Source organism: Astyanax mexicanus, chromosome 6 (assembly GCF_023375975.1).
Source record: "Astyanax mexicanus isolate ESR-SI-001 chromosome 6, AstMex3_surface, whole genome shotgun sequence".
Lineage (NCBI taxonomy): Eukaryota > Metazoa > Chordata > Actinopteri > Characiformes > Acestrorhamphidae > Astyanax > Astyanax mexicanus.
Window position 1 is genome coordinate 53,751,483 of NC_064413.1, and position 19,188 is coordinate 53,770,670.

The 19,188-nt window shown below is 34.8% G+C and overlaps 1 protein-coding gene across 3 annotated transcripts in view; it reads left to right on the top strand.

The window, feature by feature from the left end:
* The window catches only part of arhgap29a (Rho GTPase activating protein 29a), a 106,973-nt gene that overhangs the window by 74,649 nt on the left and 13,136 nt on the right, over positions 1-19,188 (top strand). For all 3 annotated transcript variants that reach the window (XM_049480872.1, XM_049480873.1, XM_049480875.1), the window contains 6 exons: positions 1,813-1,893; positions 3,998-4,165; positions 5,868-6,005; positions 7,895-8,085; positions 12,781-12,938; positions 17,597-17,725. In XM_049480872.1, coding sequence (XP_049336829.1) covers positions 1,813-1,893; positions 3,998-4,165; positions 5,868-6,005; positions 7,895-8,085; positions 12,781-12,938; positions 17,597-17,725 — 865 coding nt within the window. The remainder of the gene's footprint in view (positions 1-1,812; positions 1,894-3,997; positions 4,166-5,867; positions 6,006-7,894; positions 8,086-12,780; positions 12,939-17,596; positions 17,726-19,188) is intronic.

Sequence of the window (19,188 nt, forward strand, 5' to 3'; positions counted from 1 at the left end):
GAGTTTATTACAGTAATATTTAGTGTGTATTGGTGTTTAAATGAGTTTATTACAGTAATATTTAGGATGTATTTCTGTTTTAATGAGTTTATTACAGTAATATTTAAGATGTATTACTGTTTTAATGAGTTTATTACAGTAATATTTAAGATGTATTGGTCTTTTAATGAGTTTATTAGTGTAATATTTAGGATGTATTACTGTTTTAATGAGTTTATTACAGTAATATTTAGGTTGTATTACTGTTTTAATGAGTTTATTACAGTAATATTTAGGATGTATTTCTGTTTTAATGAGTTTATTACAGTAATATTTAAGATGTATTACTGTTTTAATGAGTTTATTACAGTAATATTTAGGATGTATTGGTGTTTTAATGAGTTCATTACTGTAATATTTAGGATGTATTACTGTTTTAATGAGTTTATTACAGTAATATTTAGGATGTATTGGTGTTTTAATGAGTTTATTACAGTAATATTTAGGTTGTATTACTGTTTTAATGAGTTTATTACAGTAATATTTAGGATGTATTACGGTTTTAATGAGTTTATTACAGTAATATTTAGGATGTATTACGGTTTTAATGAGTTTATTACAGTAATATTTAGGATGTATTTCTGTTTTAATGAGTTTATTACAGTAATATTTAGTGTGTATTGGTGTTTTAATGAGTTTATTACAGTAATATTTAGGATGTATTACTGTTTTAATGAGTTTATTACAGTAATATTTATGATGTATTACTGTTTTAATGAGTTTATTACAGTAATATTTATGATGTATTACTGTTTTAATGAGTTTATTACAGTAATATTTATGATGTATTACGGTTTTAATGAGTTTATTACAGTAATATTTAGGATGTATTTCTGTTTTAATGAGTTTATTACAGTAATATTTAGTGTGTATTGGTGTTTTAATGAGTTTATTACAGTAATATTTAGGATGTATTGGTGTTTTAATGAGTTTATTACAGTAATATTTAGGATGTATTTCTGTTTTAATGAGTTTATTACAGTAATATTTAGGATGTATTACTGTTTTAATGAGTTTATTACAGTAATATTTATGATGTATTACTGTTTTAATGAGTTTATTACAGTAATATTTATGATGTATTACTGTTTTAATGAGTTTATTACAGTAATATTTATGATGTATTACGGTTTTAATGAGTTTATTACAGTAATATTTAGGATGTATTTCTGTTTTAATGAGTTTATTACAGTAATATTTAGGATGTATTGGTGTTTTAATGAGTTTATTACAGTAATATTTAGGATGTATTTCTGTTTTAATGAGTTTATTACAGTAATATTTAGTGTGTATTGGTGTTTTAATGAGTTTATTACAGTAATATTTAGGATGTATTACTGTTTTAATGAGTTTATTACAGTAATATTTATGATGTATTACTGTTTTAATGAGTTTATTACAGTAATATTTAGGATGTATTACTGTTTTAATGAGTTTATTACAGTAATATTTAGGATGTATTACTGTTTTAATGAGTTTATTAGTGTAATATTTAGGGTGTATTACTGTTTTAATGAGTTCATTACTGTAATATTTAGGATGTATTTCTGTTTTAATGAGTTTATTACAGTAATATTTAGGATGTATTACTGTTTTAATGAGTTTATTAGTGTATTATTTAGTGTGTATTACTGTTTTAATGAGTTTATTACTGTAATATTTAGGATGTATTGGTGTTTTAATGAGTTTATTACAGTAATATTTAGGGTGTATTGGTGTTTTTGGTGGATGAATGGGTTTGAGGAAACGTTGTGTTTGTTTTTATCGCTCCAGCCGCTCCTGGCACGGAAGAATGAGCTGGATAAACTGAGGAAGGAGGTGAAGGAGCAGTGGCAGAGGGAGCAGAAGAAAATGGTGTGTGGATTTTCTTTCGTTTGCTCTTGTTGTTTATATAGTTATCTGGGTCATTCCAAGGTCAGCCAACCTTATAGTAAACCACTGCAATTAGGGTTTTTTTCTGTAACATAAATAATTATAAAACTAAATATTGAAACCTCTGTGCCGGATTAAATTAGCCAGAGATGTATTGGTGTAATATAAACATATATTCATATAATATAATGTATAACATATACAACATACAGCTACTTTATTACTCTCAGTACAAACAGAAGTGCTTCTAGTACACCCCACACACTATACACTTACTAGAAGCAGTAAAAACTCAATAAACATGATAAAAACACAGTAATTGATGTCAATATTCTCTTTTGTGTGCTTTGTTAACACTCTTTTTAGCTGCAACTCAATAAATTTCCCCTCTGTCAGACTATTAAAGAAATGTCTTATCTTATCTTACAAAGGCTGAATCTAAAAGAGTAAACAAAAACAGTCGAGATTAGGGACAGATCAAAGAGTAGTGAAAACAATTAAAAAGAGATTAAATCCAGTAGGCAAAAAAGAAACATAGTATAGGGCTAGAAAAAGGCAGGATAAATGAAACGAGGGATAAATGCTGTGCACTCTGAGGAAACCACAAGCAATGAACAAAAAAACACTGAACAAAAAAAACAGGGGGGATTTATAGGGAGTAAAAGAGTAAACGCAATTAGTAATCAGGGGAGACAGATTGGGGTAGTGTCATGTGATCAGTACATGCAGTCAGGTTCTGGGTAATGGAGTCTATATTTGAAATAATTTCAGGAGATACAGTTGTAGGCAAGACAGGAGTGGCAGAATTAAAAGCATTGACATATAAATAAACAAATAAATAAAATAGTTGTCAGATAAGTAAACACACCTTAGAGTTTGGGTTAAGGTAATATGCACCAACATGTTCGAAAAATATTTTTCCTGTATTTTATTTAATTATTAAAATGGGTCGGTTTGATCTGTGAAACAACGGAAAAGGAGACTTAAACACCTGCTTGATGTGATTGACATTTCTACAGTTACCTTATATCTTATTTAAGTGATCTGTAGGCAAGCTGTCAATCATGCAACATGATGTAGGGCGTGTCAGTGTGTCTTTGCTATCGTAACGATGGTAAAAGTACACCTTGTGCGGCTTGAAATGCACAAAAGGCATGCACTATTCCTCTGTATTAATCACAGCAGCAGTTGGTCAACCAATTAGAAGTTATCTTTAATGAATTCTACTCAGGAATTAGCAAACGTAAACAAAAGTAATATAACCATATGACCTACACTCTAAAAAACAGAGGTACGATAAGAGTACTTTTTTGTACTCAAAGGTACACTCTTCATAATTGTTCCCTCAAAAGTACAATACTGGTCTTTACAGGATCAGATTTGTTCCCTTTGAAGTACAAAGTCATTTCTAACAGCAATAAGTACAAATTTGTACCATTTATCCAGCCAAAGGGTACATTCAGTATTCTGTATCACTGTACTAATAAACAATATATATTTTAATTACACATTTTTTATTTGAATCCAGACAATTTTGGATCATCAAGATTTTCAGCCTTATTTAGTTGATGATAATGTTTATAATCTTTATAATCTTTAATGGCACAAAAACCATGGGTACAAAAAAGGACTTTCACTGAAAGGTACTTTTTTGTACCTCAATATAAGGTACAGCCCCAGCGACAAGCTTTGTACTTTTTTAGGTACAAATCTGTACTTACTTTTTTTAGTGTGTATATTTTGTGCTGATGTAGAATAACGTAATAATTTTATTTAGCTGCATGTCCATGTGTGCGTAATAAACGCATTCATTGTCAAGATAGCAATGAACTTCTGTCTAGGTTGTATTCGGTCAGTGGTGCACCTGTGTTTTCCATTGCCAAGATAGCAATACTCCAGAAATTCACCTGAACAGTAGATATATTCAGAAGCACTATTGCTGTTTAAACGAAGCAGGCTTTTAAATAGATTAAATAAAGATATGGCTCTCTTTGTTGGTATAGGGAAAGATCTATATTCATTTGTATTCATATAATTAGTGTGATCATTTAATGATTTAATGATTCACTCCAATGTGTGTGTGCAGCACGAGGCTGAGAGTGCTCTGAAGAAGGCTCGGCTGCTGAAGGATCAGAGGCAGGAGGAATATGAGAGAGCTCGGATCTCCACCAGCCGGGCTGAGGAGGAACAGCTGGGAGCCGGAGGAAAACAGCTGGAGAAGAGACGCAGGCTGGAGGATGAAGCTCTGCAGAAGGTACTGGATGGACTGTACTGAAATTTTTGCTGTGTTTGCCATTTCTTACAGCGTTCTTTTAAACTTGTTGTGCTTTGAGTCTTAAATCTTTCAGTAAAGCACTTTGAATTGATTTTCTATATGAAAGTTATACAAAAAATGTGCCTTGCCTTACTTTATACAACTAACACTAATCTAAGACTTAATCTAAAGATTAATCCTAATAAACAACACCTACACCTAGACCAAATCCTAACCTTAACCACACTAAACTACACCTACATCTCATCCTAAACATAACCCTATTAACCCTAACTATGATAAGCTATGCTTTAACCAGCCTTAATCTTACTTACTAACCTTAACTAACTCTTTTACATCATTTGGACATCATTTACTCAGGCTTTTGGAAACTGTGGCTAAGGTTAAAATTGGATGTAGATCTTGGTGACTGGCATGAAGTAAAGTTTAAAGTTTAAAATTGACTTTTGTTGTAATAAAACATGATAAAAAGTGCTAACCTTTGTTGAATAGCACACCTCCGCTCTCCTACAGCTTTCTGAGATCCAGCTATTTTATTCCATTTGTCCAAACACCTTTAAACTGGGTGATATGTTGCATATTCTTGACCCTGCAGATGAATCACTTTTTACACCGTTTTTTTCACGCTCAAAGTAGCTCCACACTTCATTGGTAGAATCTGGAGAACCCTGACATTTAAAATAAGGCATTAACAACTTAAAAAGTGCACAATAATTTTATTTAAAAAAACGGGTCGGCAATTAAGTTTGGCTGCAGGCTTGATATTTTCCAAGCCATTATGTGGCAAGCCACAAAAAAAATGTTGTTTTGTAAAATGAAGTGTAATGGAATGAAGTGCTACAGCAGACTAGTAGCTCTCCAGCCCAGAGGGTTGTTGATCCCAATTGCAGAACAGTTGATCTCAAAGCAGGTAAACCCAAGAAGAAAGGAAAAATAAAAAATAAATAAATAAATGAACACACCACTCCTCACGCAGGATCCAACCCGGGTCGCCAGGGTCACGATCCAATACACTACCACTGCCCTGGCTAGTGAATTGGGACACGGCCAAGAAAAAAACGCCTGTATAAGGAGATAGGGTGCCCAACAATTGTTGTAAAAAAGAGAACGGGCGGAAACTAAAGTCACGCCAAATGAGACAGAGAGAGAGACAGGGAAGGCATGTAAACAAAAGCTCACTATAGAAAGCTGTGGGAGAGCGGAGGTGGGCTATTCAATAAAGGTTAGTACTCTTTATCAGCTTTTACTACAACTAAAGTCCATTTAACACCACAATTCTCCTTTAACTTTAATCTAAAACCACATTTTAAACTTCACTTCATTCCAGTGACCTAGATCTACACTCAACCTTAAACTCAGCTGCAGTTTCTAAAAGCTTGTACTAGTAACTCCTGTAGATAGTATGTGCAGTACATGTAGAACAAGAATACACACTCATTTAACACACATACGTGCAGTGTTGTGCACTTCCTCCTGGTGTGTTGTTCTGTTCAGAAGTGTGGTGTGATTGGGTCATGTCCTGTATGTTTTAGACAGAGTGGAAGTTAAAATATAGGAACTAGCATGTGGTCTGACTGGTACAGCTGCCTGTATGTGTGTGTGTTTGTGTTGTATATATTTAATTATACGTCTGTGTGTGTGTGTGTGTGTGTGTGTGTGTGTGTGTGTGTGTGTGTTGCAGGCAGAAGAAGCCAGAGAGCACTACAGGCAGTGTATCACAGACGTGGGAGTGAGGAGGGTGGACCTCGCCAACGCTAAAGCCGACATCCTCGCCCAGATACGCACTCTCGTCTTCCAGTGCGACCTCACACTCAAAGCGGTAAGATAGACACACACACACAGAAAAAAAAAACTAAATCTTACCAAGTAAAAATTTCTAATTTTAGGACAATAAATCTTATTTTCTTCTCGGATAAGACTTTTTCTTGGTATTTATTTGGTATTTATTTGGTAAAACTTTACAATAAGGGTTTATAAATTAACAATACTTACTACAGAACATCTCAACTAATTACCGTAATGCTTTATTACGTCTCATAAGGCTTTATTACAGAGCACGTCAGCAGAGAGCATAGTCAAATAACAAGCAAGGGTCAAAATCAGAGACGTGATAACCCAAAACAGGCTAAAAACATAGTCAAAAGAAACACGGCAAACGTGGGTCATACACGGAAAATACATACAGAAACACTCAGTATATCGAGAAATGAAAATACTTCGCAAAAAAAACAACAAAAAAAAACAGACGGGTATATACGTCAGAGTAAATTACTAACACCTGAATGCAATCTAAAACTCCGGTGATGTAGAACGCGCGAGTGAGCCGTGATTGGCTGAGTCCGAACATGTGGTTTTGTCAGGAGCATGCAGGGGATTGTAGTTCCAGACCAAGGTTTATCCATAGACGAGAACGTTAGAGTGAGAGGTGGGAACTACAGAGTCTGTAGCAGACGTGACAATTATTCATTGACACTAAGACATTATTAACCATTACAAAATTAGTTAACTCATTTCTCAATTTATAGTGAATATTTATAACGTTATGAATCAATAAAATGTAGTTATGTTTAATAACTAGTGTAATCTCTTAACTAGTACCGATTTATAATTAATTAAAAAAATACTTAACCATTTAACTATGTTTAGTACTGTCATAAGTACTGTTATTTCTGACCTGTATTGTGAAGTGTTACCACTTATTTTGCTTATTTAAGGAATAATGATTTTAAATCAGTCTTATTCAGAATTTTCACCTTATTTTAATCCTTTGAGTCAGTCAAGTTATTCTGATTCTTGTGTCCAGATGTAAGGTGCTTTTTCCTTGATATAAGTCTTAATTCACTCATTTTGAGACCTTACTAAGAACAATTTGCTCACCCTATTGGCCTATTTATTTTTGCTTTATATAAGCATATATATATATATCTTAGTTTGCATATACAGTGGCTTGCAAAAGTATTCATACCCCTTGAACTTTTTCCACATTTCCACACCTTAAAAACCACATAGTTAAATGTATTTTATTGAGATTTTAAGTGATAGACCAACGCAAAGTATTGCTTAAGTGTGAAGTGAAACGAAAACGATACGTGAAAATTATACATGATACAAAAGTATTCAGGCCCCTTTACTCTGAACCCTCTAAATAAAATCCAGTTCATTTAACTGCCTCCAAAAGTCAATTAGTTAATAGAGTCAGCTGTGTGTGACGTAATATCAGTATAAATACAGCTGTTCAGTGGTTAAGCCAGTCTCTAGATGCGCAAAGCTGGTAGCGACAAACCTCAAAGCACTTACAGTTGTAATGTTGTAATGCTAAGTATGGCTCTGCTAAGTATTGATAAAGGGGGGGCTGAATATTTTGCATGTGACACTTTTCTGATTTTTATTCGATAAACATTTTTGAAAACCATGTATCATTTTTGTTCCACTTCACATTTATGCAATACTCTCCAGAACTGTGTAACTCTGTTATTGTAAAATCCTTTAATTTTTACTATTTAAATTACTTTACTGCAACAGTACACATGATTCTCTCACTTCTGACTCTGCTTCTGGATCTCTCAGCTTGTCCAGAAATGCATGTGTAAAGCGTGTCCTGTATGGGAGGCTCAAAGTAGGAGATACACTTTCTGAATGTAGGGGGAGCCCAGGTTTAGCAAGAAATATAAACTCTCGTGTGTGTGTGTGTGTGTGTGTGTTGCGCAGGTGACGGTGAACTGGTTTCAGATGCAGCAGGCTCAGGTGGTGTGTTTGCCGGTGAATAATCAGACGCTGTGTGAAAGCGCTAAGCTGTACGAGCCGGGTCAGCGCTACACGGAGTTTGTGAGAGGTCTGGCGTCGGACAGGAGCAGAGCCGAGTCCTTCTCTTTCGATGCTGCCGCCATTCAAAATGCTGGGTAAGTTTATGCTAAAGCTAAACCAAATTTGATCATTTTTTAAATATTTTTTTTATTTTCATCCCATTTTCTCTCCTATTCAACCGATCAATCAATCAACAATATTTTGACTCATTTTCCCTCATTTTTAATGTAGCCGAGCATTTACAAATACAGGGATTGATTTGACAAAGAAAATCATTGTAAGAATTAAAATTATAAGAATTAATAACTTTTTTTTGTACTTGTATTACGAGATTTCTACTCTGTCTAATCTACAAAATGTCTTATTGGCAGGTAATTGGTTTGCAAGAAATAGCAGATCATTTATTTTTTGTCAAGAAATATGATTAAAACACGCAAAAATATCTGACAAAAAGACACTTTTAGTAGATAAATTACTTAACAAGGTTAAGTAACTAATTAAAAATAAGTTTTAAATAAGCTCAGTATTTTTTATAAAGTTCTTACAACAATGCAAAAATATTATATAGATATTATTAGATATTTAACCTAGATTTAACTATTTACTACAAAATACAAAGTCTCAGCAAGAGAACTGATCTAATTTCAAAGCAATAAAACTTATTTTTGCATCTGATAAGAAAGAATCTCACTTAGCATTGTATGTGTAAGATTATTTTGCTAATTTTAGGAACGATAAATAATTTTAACCTTATTTTAATAATTTGAACTAATTTTGAAGCTGCTTTAACAGAGAACACTGAAAATTTGGATGTTGCCCCATCTAGTTTTTTTTTTATCTGATAAGAAATTTTGTCTTTGTATAAGATTTTTTTGCTTATTTTAGGAGCTATGAATATTTTTTTCCTTATTTTAAGTAATATGAACTCAGAATTTAAGCCAAGATGTGAGCAGTGAACGCTGCACATACTGTGCTCTTAGTGTGTAAACAGCATGGAGCAGCAGAGACAGCGTTTGTTTATAGCAGTATTTTTCTGGGTAATATATTAGATTAAATTGAGACTTATCAGCAGTTTAGCTCAATTAAAAATGAGTATATTTGATAGTTGGGTTTGGATCTAAACCAGCTGCTTTAACATTGACAGCTCTAGTTTTTACTGAACTGTTGGCACACTTTCCACCCATTTTCTGGCAACCCGAATCAAAACAGGCTTCACATTCCAGCTTCCCACCCTCTGATACATCCCCTCAGCGGGAGCAACCCCCAGCTAACCCCCAGTTAACCCACTACCCCCTCTGTCGCTCCGAGAGTCAGCTGATCCGCGGTGTTTCCAGCGCAGTCCGGAGGCCCCGGGCCGTAAACCGGGCCGTTAACACATTCATTGGAAATCCCTTTTGTGGCGGGGCCTTGTAAAGTCAGCAGTGCGATTCAGAGGCAGACACGGATACTGCCGGCCAGAGAAAAGGCCCACTTCCTCCTCCTCCTCCTCCTCCTCCTCCTCCTCCTCTCTGCACTGTGTGTGGATCAGTACCCCCGAGCCCCCGGGGGGTGGGTGGGTGTGTGTTCAGCGGGAAAGTGTAGGGGAAAAAACAGCAGTGTGTTGTGATGATGCTGATATGTGGGCAGTTTCTAATCTCGTCAACAACAGTAATGACAGAAATACTCCCTGATGGAAGAAGCTCTAAATTTTCCAGCGATAAAAACAATGACACAATAATAGCCGTAATGCTAATTTAGCATTAGCACCCCTGCACCATGTCGTTATGCTGGCATCAGGCTAGATTACATTCTCACAGAGGCTTTAGAGTTACGGTAGAAGTCAATTTTTACAGTTAGACATATTAATTTTTCATTACAAATTTAATATTGAAGACTAGTATTGGGCAGGGCCAGTTCTAGGGGAGGGGGACTAAATTTTGTTTTTGCCCCGCCCCAAGAACTTTAAATAGTCAAAAAAATCTCTGAACCAATCTCTGAAGATATTTCCTTGCTTATTTCTGATTGGATTGAGAAGTGGCAGAGAGACAGGGATATACTGTAGAAGGGCGAATTAAACACTTCTGCCAGTTTAAACTGATTTCCACAAGGTAACATTTGTAAAACTGTGGTGATTTGTTGCTCAGTGTTACTGGCTTATAACCCTTTTGTTGGTTGACTTGTAGTATTAGCAGCAAGCTGTTAACTTAGTAGCTAACTTGGTTAGTAGCAGCTAATCTCTCCCACCACAGACTTACCTTAATTCCCCTCTGCTTGTAATTTGTGAATGTTTCACTTAATACATATACGCTGTAGGAAACCATATAATGCATCGTTTTCTGTTGTAGAGACATGCATTTTTATTTCTTTACTTCATACATCAATTTTAGCCATCATCAATAACTCTGGCTTTAAAAACATGACTATCAACATTCCCACTCAATATTTTCTACTTCTACCCCCCCCCCCCCCCCCCCCCCAAGCAAAGCAGTCCAGAACCAGGGCTGATATTTTAGAGATCTTTACTCATTACTCCCATTCTGGCCTCCCTCCACTGGCTGCCTGTGCATTTTAGAGTTCAGTTTAAGATTCTTTTATTTGCTTTTAAATCTTTAAATGGACTCGCTCCACCTTACCTCACTGAGCTGCTCTGCCCCCACGCCCCTGCTCGGTACCTTAGGTCAGCTGATCAGCTGCTCCTGGAGGTGCCGAGGTCAAAGCGCAAGCTTAGAGGGGATAGAGCTTTTTCAGTTGCAGCTCCTAAACTGTGGAATGGCCTACCACTTTATGTCAGACAAGCCCCGTCACTGTCCACGTTTAAAACCAGGCTAAAGACTCATTTTTATTCCTTGGCTTTTAACCTAATTTAAGACTTAAATGTTCTTGTTTTTTTTACTTATTTATTTATTTTTATTTTATTTTTTTCTGTTTTTATTATTTTATTTTGTTTAACTTTTACTTTACTTGGCTCATATATTTATCTAATGCAATTATATTTATATATTTTTATTGATACCTATATTTTAATTTGTCTTATTGTTTCTAGTGTTTTGTTTTTTATCTTATAGTTTGCTATGTACAGCACTTTGTTGCAGCTGTTGTTGTTTTTAAAGTGCTCTATAAATAAAGTTGAGTTGAGTTGAGTTGAGATCTATAGGTGAGCCATGAAGCGTGCACCCTGCAGCTTGATTTAGGGCATGCCAGTGTTATTGCTATCGTAACGACAGGAAAAGTATACCTTCATTGCTTGAAACAAGCAGAAGGCATGAACTAATTCTAACTCTTAATTAATCATGGGTGTGTTTTGGGCGTAATGTCAAATAAACCAAACGGCGTGTCACCTGCAATCCAGTTTACAAAGACTTTGGTGGATTGCTATTTTAACAGCGCAGCTACCTGGACATGTCCAAAGCCTCTCAGCAGAGGAAATTGACCTGCTCTTTCATGCTGTGAAGGTGCTCCAGCAGCTTATTTACGAGAACAGCAATGTTATTTTATTAGATAGATAGGACATAGAAATATGTCAGAAATGTTCCCTAACTCAGCTAAGTAATCTTAGTATCTTCATGAGGGAGAGTCACCTGGAATAGTTTTCTCAGCATCTTGAAGGAAGGAGTTCCTGGAGGTGCTGAAGCTCCAGCTCATCCCAATTAAATCACCTCAAATCACCATCTCAGTTAATCAGGAATAGATCAGGGGATTAATGAGGAAGAATACCGCTTTTTTACTGTTTACTACGTAATTCTATGTGTCTTTTTTATGGGAGTAATATTAATCTACAACATAGAAAATAAATTAAAGAAAAATATTAAGAAAAACACTGACTAAGAAGGTGTGTCCAAACCTTCGACTGGTACACTTAGTATGTTCAGCTTAGACTTGGGCATTTATATGCTGGAGCAGCCAATCGGTTGCATTTTTAAAATGACAGTGTGTACATTGTTGGTCTTTTCAGTACAGAGGAATCTTTCGATTTTAGCAAGGAATCTATTGAGCTCTCTTATATCTATATATATATATATATTATTATTATTATTTTTTTTTTTCCACTGTGCTGAAAACTCGTCAAGAGTTAATTACTTGAATTTCTTGTCTCTTAATGTGTTGGAGAGCATCAGTTGTAAAGTTGTAAAGAGGTAGAGTTGGTTTAGAGTTAATAGACCTATTTGATTAATGTTCTAACCCAGGGTTTCTCAAGTCGCTTATAGAATACAAACGAAACAAATGTTCTTTTTTTTTTTAAGTAGCCTTCAAAAACATAAAAAAATATATATTTAAACATACATACATTTTTAAGATCACTGTTTTAATCTATATTATGATAAGAACTACTCACCTAAGTTCAAAACATTTAAAGAACTTTGTAAAAAATCCCCAAGTACAGTCGCAAAAACCATCAAAACCATTATAAAAGAACTGGCACTCATCAGGACTGCCTCAGGAAAGGAAGAGTCCAGAAAGTCTTTATCCAGACAGCATTATAGAGCTGCAGCTAGTCTGCTCTTGGTCTAGATGTGTGTAAAAAAAAAAAAGAATCATCTTAAAATACCTTTTTTTGAAAACTCCGCCCCTGAGTCAGGGTGTGGGTTATATATGGTAACACCTAAAGCTCCGCCTCCTTTAGTTTGATGCAGTGTTGTTTAGTCTTGACTTGAATACATCATTAAGAGTCTCCATTGTACCAAAAGAAACATTCTTTCTAGGAATCGTTCCTATATACTACATATACTACATATACTGGAATACCATACACTGTATATATACAGTGGTTTCAGTAGTTCAGAGAGCTTATACTGTGGTGCTTATTCCTGCAGGTTTCCTCTCACTAAAAGATCAGCCAGTACCAGCCTGTCCTCTCAGGTCTCTGTAGTCTCGGGAGAGTTCCTGAGCTCGGACGAGGTGGAGGGTCCGGGGAGCGGCCGGACCGGGAAGATATCTGAGAGACGTTCCCACAGCAGCACCGACATTCAAGGTACATCTTCACTTTATCATGGGTTATACTGAGCTAGCAGATTTGTATTAACCCTCTATTGCATGAACAACTTTTTAAACATCATATATTTTTTTAATTGTGTTTTTGTGACTTCAAATTGGTTAAATAATTCAAATTAAAACAAAAATCATAAAAAATTTTTTTTGGGGGGGTACTTGGTAATTTGTTGCCATATGGCAACAACGCGGGTTCGGTGACCATGCTCTAAGGATGAAAATGAAGAAGTTTTAGCTGACTGATACAATACATGCAGAAAAACAGCTATTGAACTATCACTTTCCATAGCAAACCATTTGCAAAAAATATTTTTTCTGATCAGGAAATTAATATATTTGTTAATATATCATATGAAAATGTGAAAATAGCATAATGTTAAGAAATTAAATATGTTTTCAAGTTAAAATCATATACCTATCTGCAAATACAGTGCCAGGATAGCCCTGTCCTATGTAACTCAATGGGAGCCCATTAGGCTACATGTATAGAATGAATGTCACTGTATGCATGTTGTTGCCATATGGCAACAAATTCATTTTTGCCTTTTACAGAGAAAGTATAACTTTATATTTGGATTAAATGATAAAAAATGAAAGCTTACTTACCCCAGATTTATGTTGAATTTTTTTATGATCAAAATATGTCTTGAAGTTTGAAAACTAGCAATGTATAGGTTCCCACTTTGACGTGACCTTCACAGTGTGGCGCATCCACATGGAAAGGGTTGGCAAACAGGATTTCCTGATTAACTGATGTCATCAAACTGATAAATATTTCAAAAGTAAAGTCCCATTTTCACACAAAATGGGAAAAGTGGTGGATATTATGTCATTCTCTATTGAAAATACTCATAAAAAGAATTTGTTGCCATATGGCAACGACATGCAATAGAGGGTTAAGATGTTTAAAAACAATTCCAGGATACATTATATTTACTGTTCCTTACTAGTGCCACATAATGCTTTATAGTGCGAAAAATATACTAAGAAAAATACTAATTCTCCTCTCCAGCACTCTACATGATGCTGTCCGGCTCAGTTAGTGCATCAGTTAGTGTTCTCCTCCAAGCGTGTTGAGCTCCAGAGATGCTCCAAGGAAGCATGTGCTGTTGGAAAAATCTATATTTTTTAAAGTTACATACAGTATATGAACTTTAGTCATTTGAAAAAAGATAAAATGCAAGAAACATTCCCTTTTGTCACTCATTACAATTATTATTATATTATTCTATTTGAATAATAGAATTATTAATTGCATAGTTTTTTTTTCCAGTATAATTTACCAGTTTGTCTCTTAATGTTATAAAACCCAAATCATGTAATTAGTTTGGATTATTATTGAAAATGAGATTTCAATAATGGCAAAGATATATATATATATATATATATATATATATATATATATATATATATATATATATATATATATATATATATATATATATATATATATATATTTATTTAATTATTAGGAAAAATAGGCAATTTCATTATGACTGTCCTGATATTGTGGTATTGTGTTATTGCAAAAAAAAAAGATTTTTTTTTATCTCACTAAGCATTTTAATAATGACCTTAATCAGTCTTACTTAACATTTTACCTTATTTTAAATAATTTTACTCAAAATATGCACAAAAAGTCACTGGTCAAGATATTCAGTTTTTTTTTGTCCTAAATTAATTAAATAAAGTCTTACTTCACTCATTTTAAAACTTTGTGATTGTTTTTTTTTTTAAGAAATTTTACTAAAATTGGGTAGATGTTTTATTTTTTTCACCTATTTTTTGCAATGTATATATACAGCTCTGGGGAAAAAAAAACATAAGACAGCACTTCAGTTTCTAAATCAATTTCTCTGATTTTGCTATTTATAGGTTTATGTTTGAGTAAAATGAACATTGTTGGTTTATTCTATAAACATTTCTCCCAAATTCCAAATAAAAATATTGTCATTTAGAGCATTTATTTGCAGAAAATTAAAAATGGCTGAAAAAAAGATGCAGAGCTTTCAGACCTCAAATAATGCCTCGAAAACAAGTTCATATTCATTTCAAGTTTTAAGAGTTCAGAAATCAATATTTGGTGGAATAACCCTGGTTTTCAATCACAGTTTTTTTTGTCATCATGTTCTCCTCCACCAGTCTTACACACTGCTTTTGGATTACTTCCGCTCCTTGCCACTCCTGCTGCAAAAATTCCACCATCTTCCTCTTAATTATATTCCAGAGGTTTTTAATTTGGTAAAATTAAAGAATCTCATCATTTTAAGTGGAATCTTATTTTTTTCTAGGGAACTCTAGTCCTGCTATTAGGAGAGCAGTGTTCTTATTCACTGTATGTTTTTCAGTGATGGTGGTACTTTAATAAACATTAAGTATATTAATCAGAACACAATAAACATTCAGCGTTCATCAAACCCGGCTGAGCTTCTGGAGCCCAACACCACACGAAGTGTTCTGATCTGAGGGGAAATCAGTTTAACGGCTCAGAATAAAACAGCTTTTGTTCCGTGGGCTCGTCCTGCTGCTGGAATATACGTAGCTTCTCCTCAGCTCTGAAGCGTAAGCTGATTAAAAGCAGAGTTCAGCACATCCCATGATCACACATTATCCTGATCATCAGCCTCACACTGCTGAACAACAAGATCACTGCAGACTGCATGACAAAAGCAGGGCGGGGCTGATTCACTTCCTGTGGAATGCAGTAAGTGAATCAGAGACCCTGTTCTGCTGAGCTCCACTCGTTCCTCTGCTAATGAGCTCAGATTTTATCTGCTCCTGATAAACGTGTTCAGGGTAGAGATGAAACGGATCCGTTAGCGCCTTCAGGACGGACGTTAGAGGCCGTGAGAGAGTGTGAACTGGATGTAGATTTAGAGGAGGAGGGGCCAGGAAAGGCTTCAGGGGGTGTGGTCTCTGCTTCTGGTTATGAAGGTGGCTTGTAGAATCCAGTCCATCCATGCATTCTTCCACTTACACATCTATTCATCCACCTCATTCTGGCACACAGTCACCCACCCAACCACACATCCATCTGTTCAGCTATCTACCTATCCAGCCTCTCACACACTCATCAAACAATACACATACCCATTTAGTTCATCCACCACCCATCCATTAACTAATCTTTTTTTTAGCTATGCACCTAACCGCTCAACTCATCCATCCATCTATAAATCCATCTATCCATCCATCCATTTATTTAGCTATGCACCTAACCACTCAACTCATCCATCCATCCATCTATCCATTTATTTAGCTATGCACCTAACTGCTCAACTCATCCATCCATCCATAAATCCATCCATCCATCCATCCATTTGTTTAGCTATGCACCTACCACTCAACTCATCCATCCATGCATAAATGCATCCATCCATCTATATACCTGACAGTCAAACAATACATATACCCATTTAGTTCATCCACCACCCATCCATTAACTAATCATTTTTTTAGGTATGCACCTAACCGCTCAACTCATCCATCCATCCATAAATCCATCTATCCATCCATCCATCCATCCATCCATCCATCCATTTATTTAGCTATGCACCTAACCACTCAACTCATCCATCTATTCATAAATCAATCCATCCATCCATCCATGCATCTATATACCTGACAGTCAAACAATACATATACCCATTTAGTTCATCCATCACCCATCCATTAACTAATCATTTTTTTAACTATGCACTTAACTCATTTACCATCCATCCATCCAACGATCCACTCATGCATTTATTTAGCTATACACCGCTCAACTCATCCATCCATCCATAAATCCATCCATCCATCTATTCATCCAACCATATACCTGACAATCAAATGATACATATTCCCATTCATCCATTATTAATCCATTTTTTTTAGCTATGCACTTAACTGCTCAACTCATCCATCCATCTACTCACTTATTCATTTATATAACTATCCACCTAGCCTCTCACCCACTCATCCATCCATATATCTGACAATCAAATCATACATACACCGACCCATGAACTCATCCATCCAACAAACCATACATCCATCTATTCAGTTACACATAACCTCTCAACTCAGCCATCCATCCATTCATCTATCCATCCATCTATTCATTTATTCAACAATCCACCTAGCCTCTCACCCAATCATCTATCCATCCATCCATACACCTGCTCATCCATTCATTCACTCTTCTGTCCATCCATCGAATTGTACATGAATCCATGTATCCATTCGTCTGTTTATCAACCCATCCATTGATCCATCATCCATCCATCCATCCATCCATGCTCACTTCTTTCACTCACTCATCTGACTATTCATTCATTCTTCCATCCTTTTATCTATCCACTCACTCACTTATCCATCTGCCCACCTGTCCATCCATTTGTTCCACTTGTTCCTCCACTCACGCACCCACCTACACATCCATACATCCATCCATTCACTGACCCAGTCATGTACTCATCCATCTATCCATCCAAATATTTGACAACTGATCCATTCCTCCATTCTTTCATCCTTTTATCCACACCTCTACCAATAGCTAAATGTATGTATGTTTGAATTGTTTCAAACTGAAAGTGTGTGTTAAATAATTTTGCATTGTGTGTTAATGTGTGTGTGTGTGTGTGTGTGTGTGTTTTTCAGCTCTGCGGATCCAGGCTTCGTTTAAGCCCTGGTCTGGGGGGAGTCAGGGTGGGGAGATGTGCAGTGACTCTGAGAGTGCAGGGGGCAGCAGTGAGTCTCGGTCTATGGACTCACCTACAGCCAGCCCAGGTACAACACACACACACACACAACAAGCTTAAGTTTTACCTATATTTTATCTAGTTAAATCCAGTTTAAATATGTCAGAATACATACATATATATATATATATATATATATATATATATATATATATATATATATATATATATATATATATATATATATATATATAATTTGACTTTTCATAATAGATTTTCATAAATTGAGCAAAAATACCCGCCAATACAATAAAACACTTTTCATAGATTAAGTACAAATACATTAGTTATTAATTCTTAAACTACGTCCAAACAAGAAGCATTAGATATATAGTATATAAGTCAAATTTAAGAGGATGTAACTTGATCAGATATATACCATTGTTTCCAGTGTGTTGAATTCCATCAGCAGCTCACCTTATTTATCATTATTAACCCTTTCAGACCCTGCTTCCAGTGGTCAATGGACATCATGTATTTTCTTTATTTTTACATGTTTTGTTGCACAGAACACTATTTGAGAGATGTTGTTCATCAGAATAGATAATGAACCATCCAATAAACAAGTTTATAAATTAATGAAACAGTAACTTGGCCCCTCCCACTGCAAAAACACTGGAAAAACAGTAAAAGTACTAGAGCCATTAAGTAACAGCTAATTTTAACTCATTTATTTTACTGATTTCAAACACGTTCTAATCATGTTTTTTAATGTTTAAAGATGGTCAATATGAAATATAAAATATAGTTAAATTACACACATGCTTACAATGCAAAAAATATATATATATTTTTAAAATATATATATATTAATTTGCTGTATACATTTTCATAGTAGAATATATATATATAAGTATATTAAAACGCGTACATGGTTGTTCCAGACAGGAATAAAATAACAGCGGATCCGCTATAAAAGACAAAAATACCCCAGAACCCCCTGAGAAACTAATTCTATCTTTATAGGGCTCTAGAGTCTTCTTTTCTGTGCATTATAGGCAGAAAACTGCATTTTTACCTTTTTAATTAATTAATTCAGGTCTGAAAGAGTTAATCTAAGATCTTAAATATTATACTCTATATCTAGAGAATAATCTATATAATCTAATCTATACTTGAGGAGAGATTTGGATATGCTTTAATAAACACACACACACACACACACACACACACACACACACACACACATATATATATATATATATATATATATATATATATATATATATATAAATAAATAAAACTATCACTTTTTTAAATATGAATGTTATTTGTATTTTATTCTAATACTAAATAAATAAACACTTACCTGCTCATGAAAGGAAACATGTATTGTAAACATGTAATTAACACAGGGCACTAACACTTTTGCACAGAACTGTATATGTGTGTGTGTACACACACACCCTGTCACACACACACCCTACATGCTCAGATCCACACGTACACACACAGCTGTACTTCCACACCCGTAACCCTGCTGACAGCCGA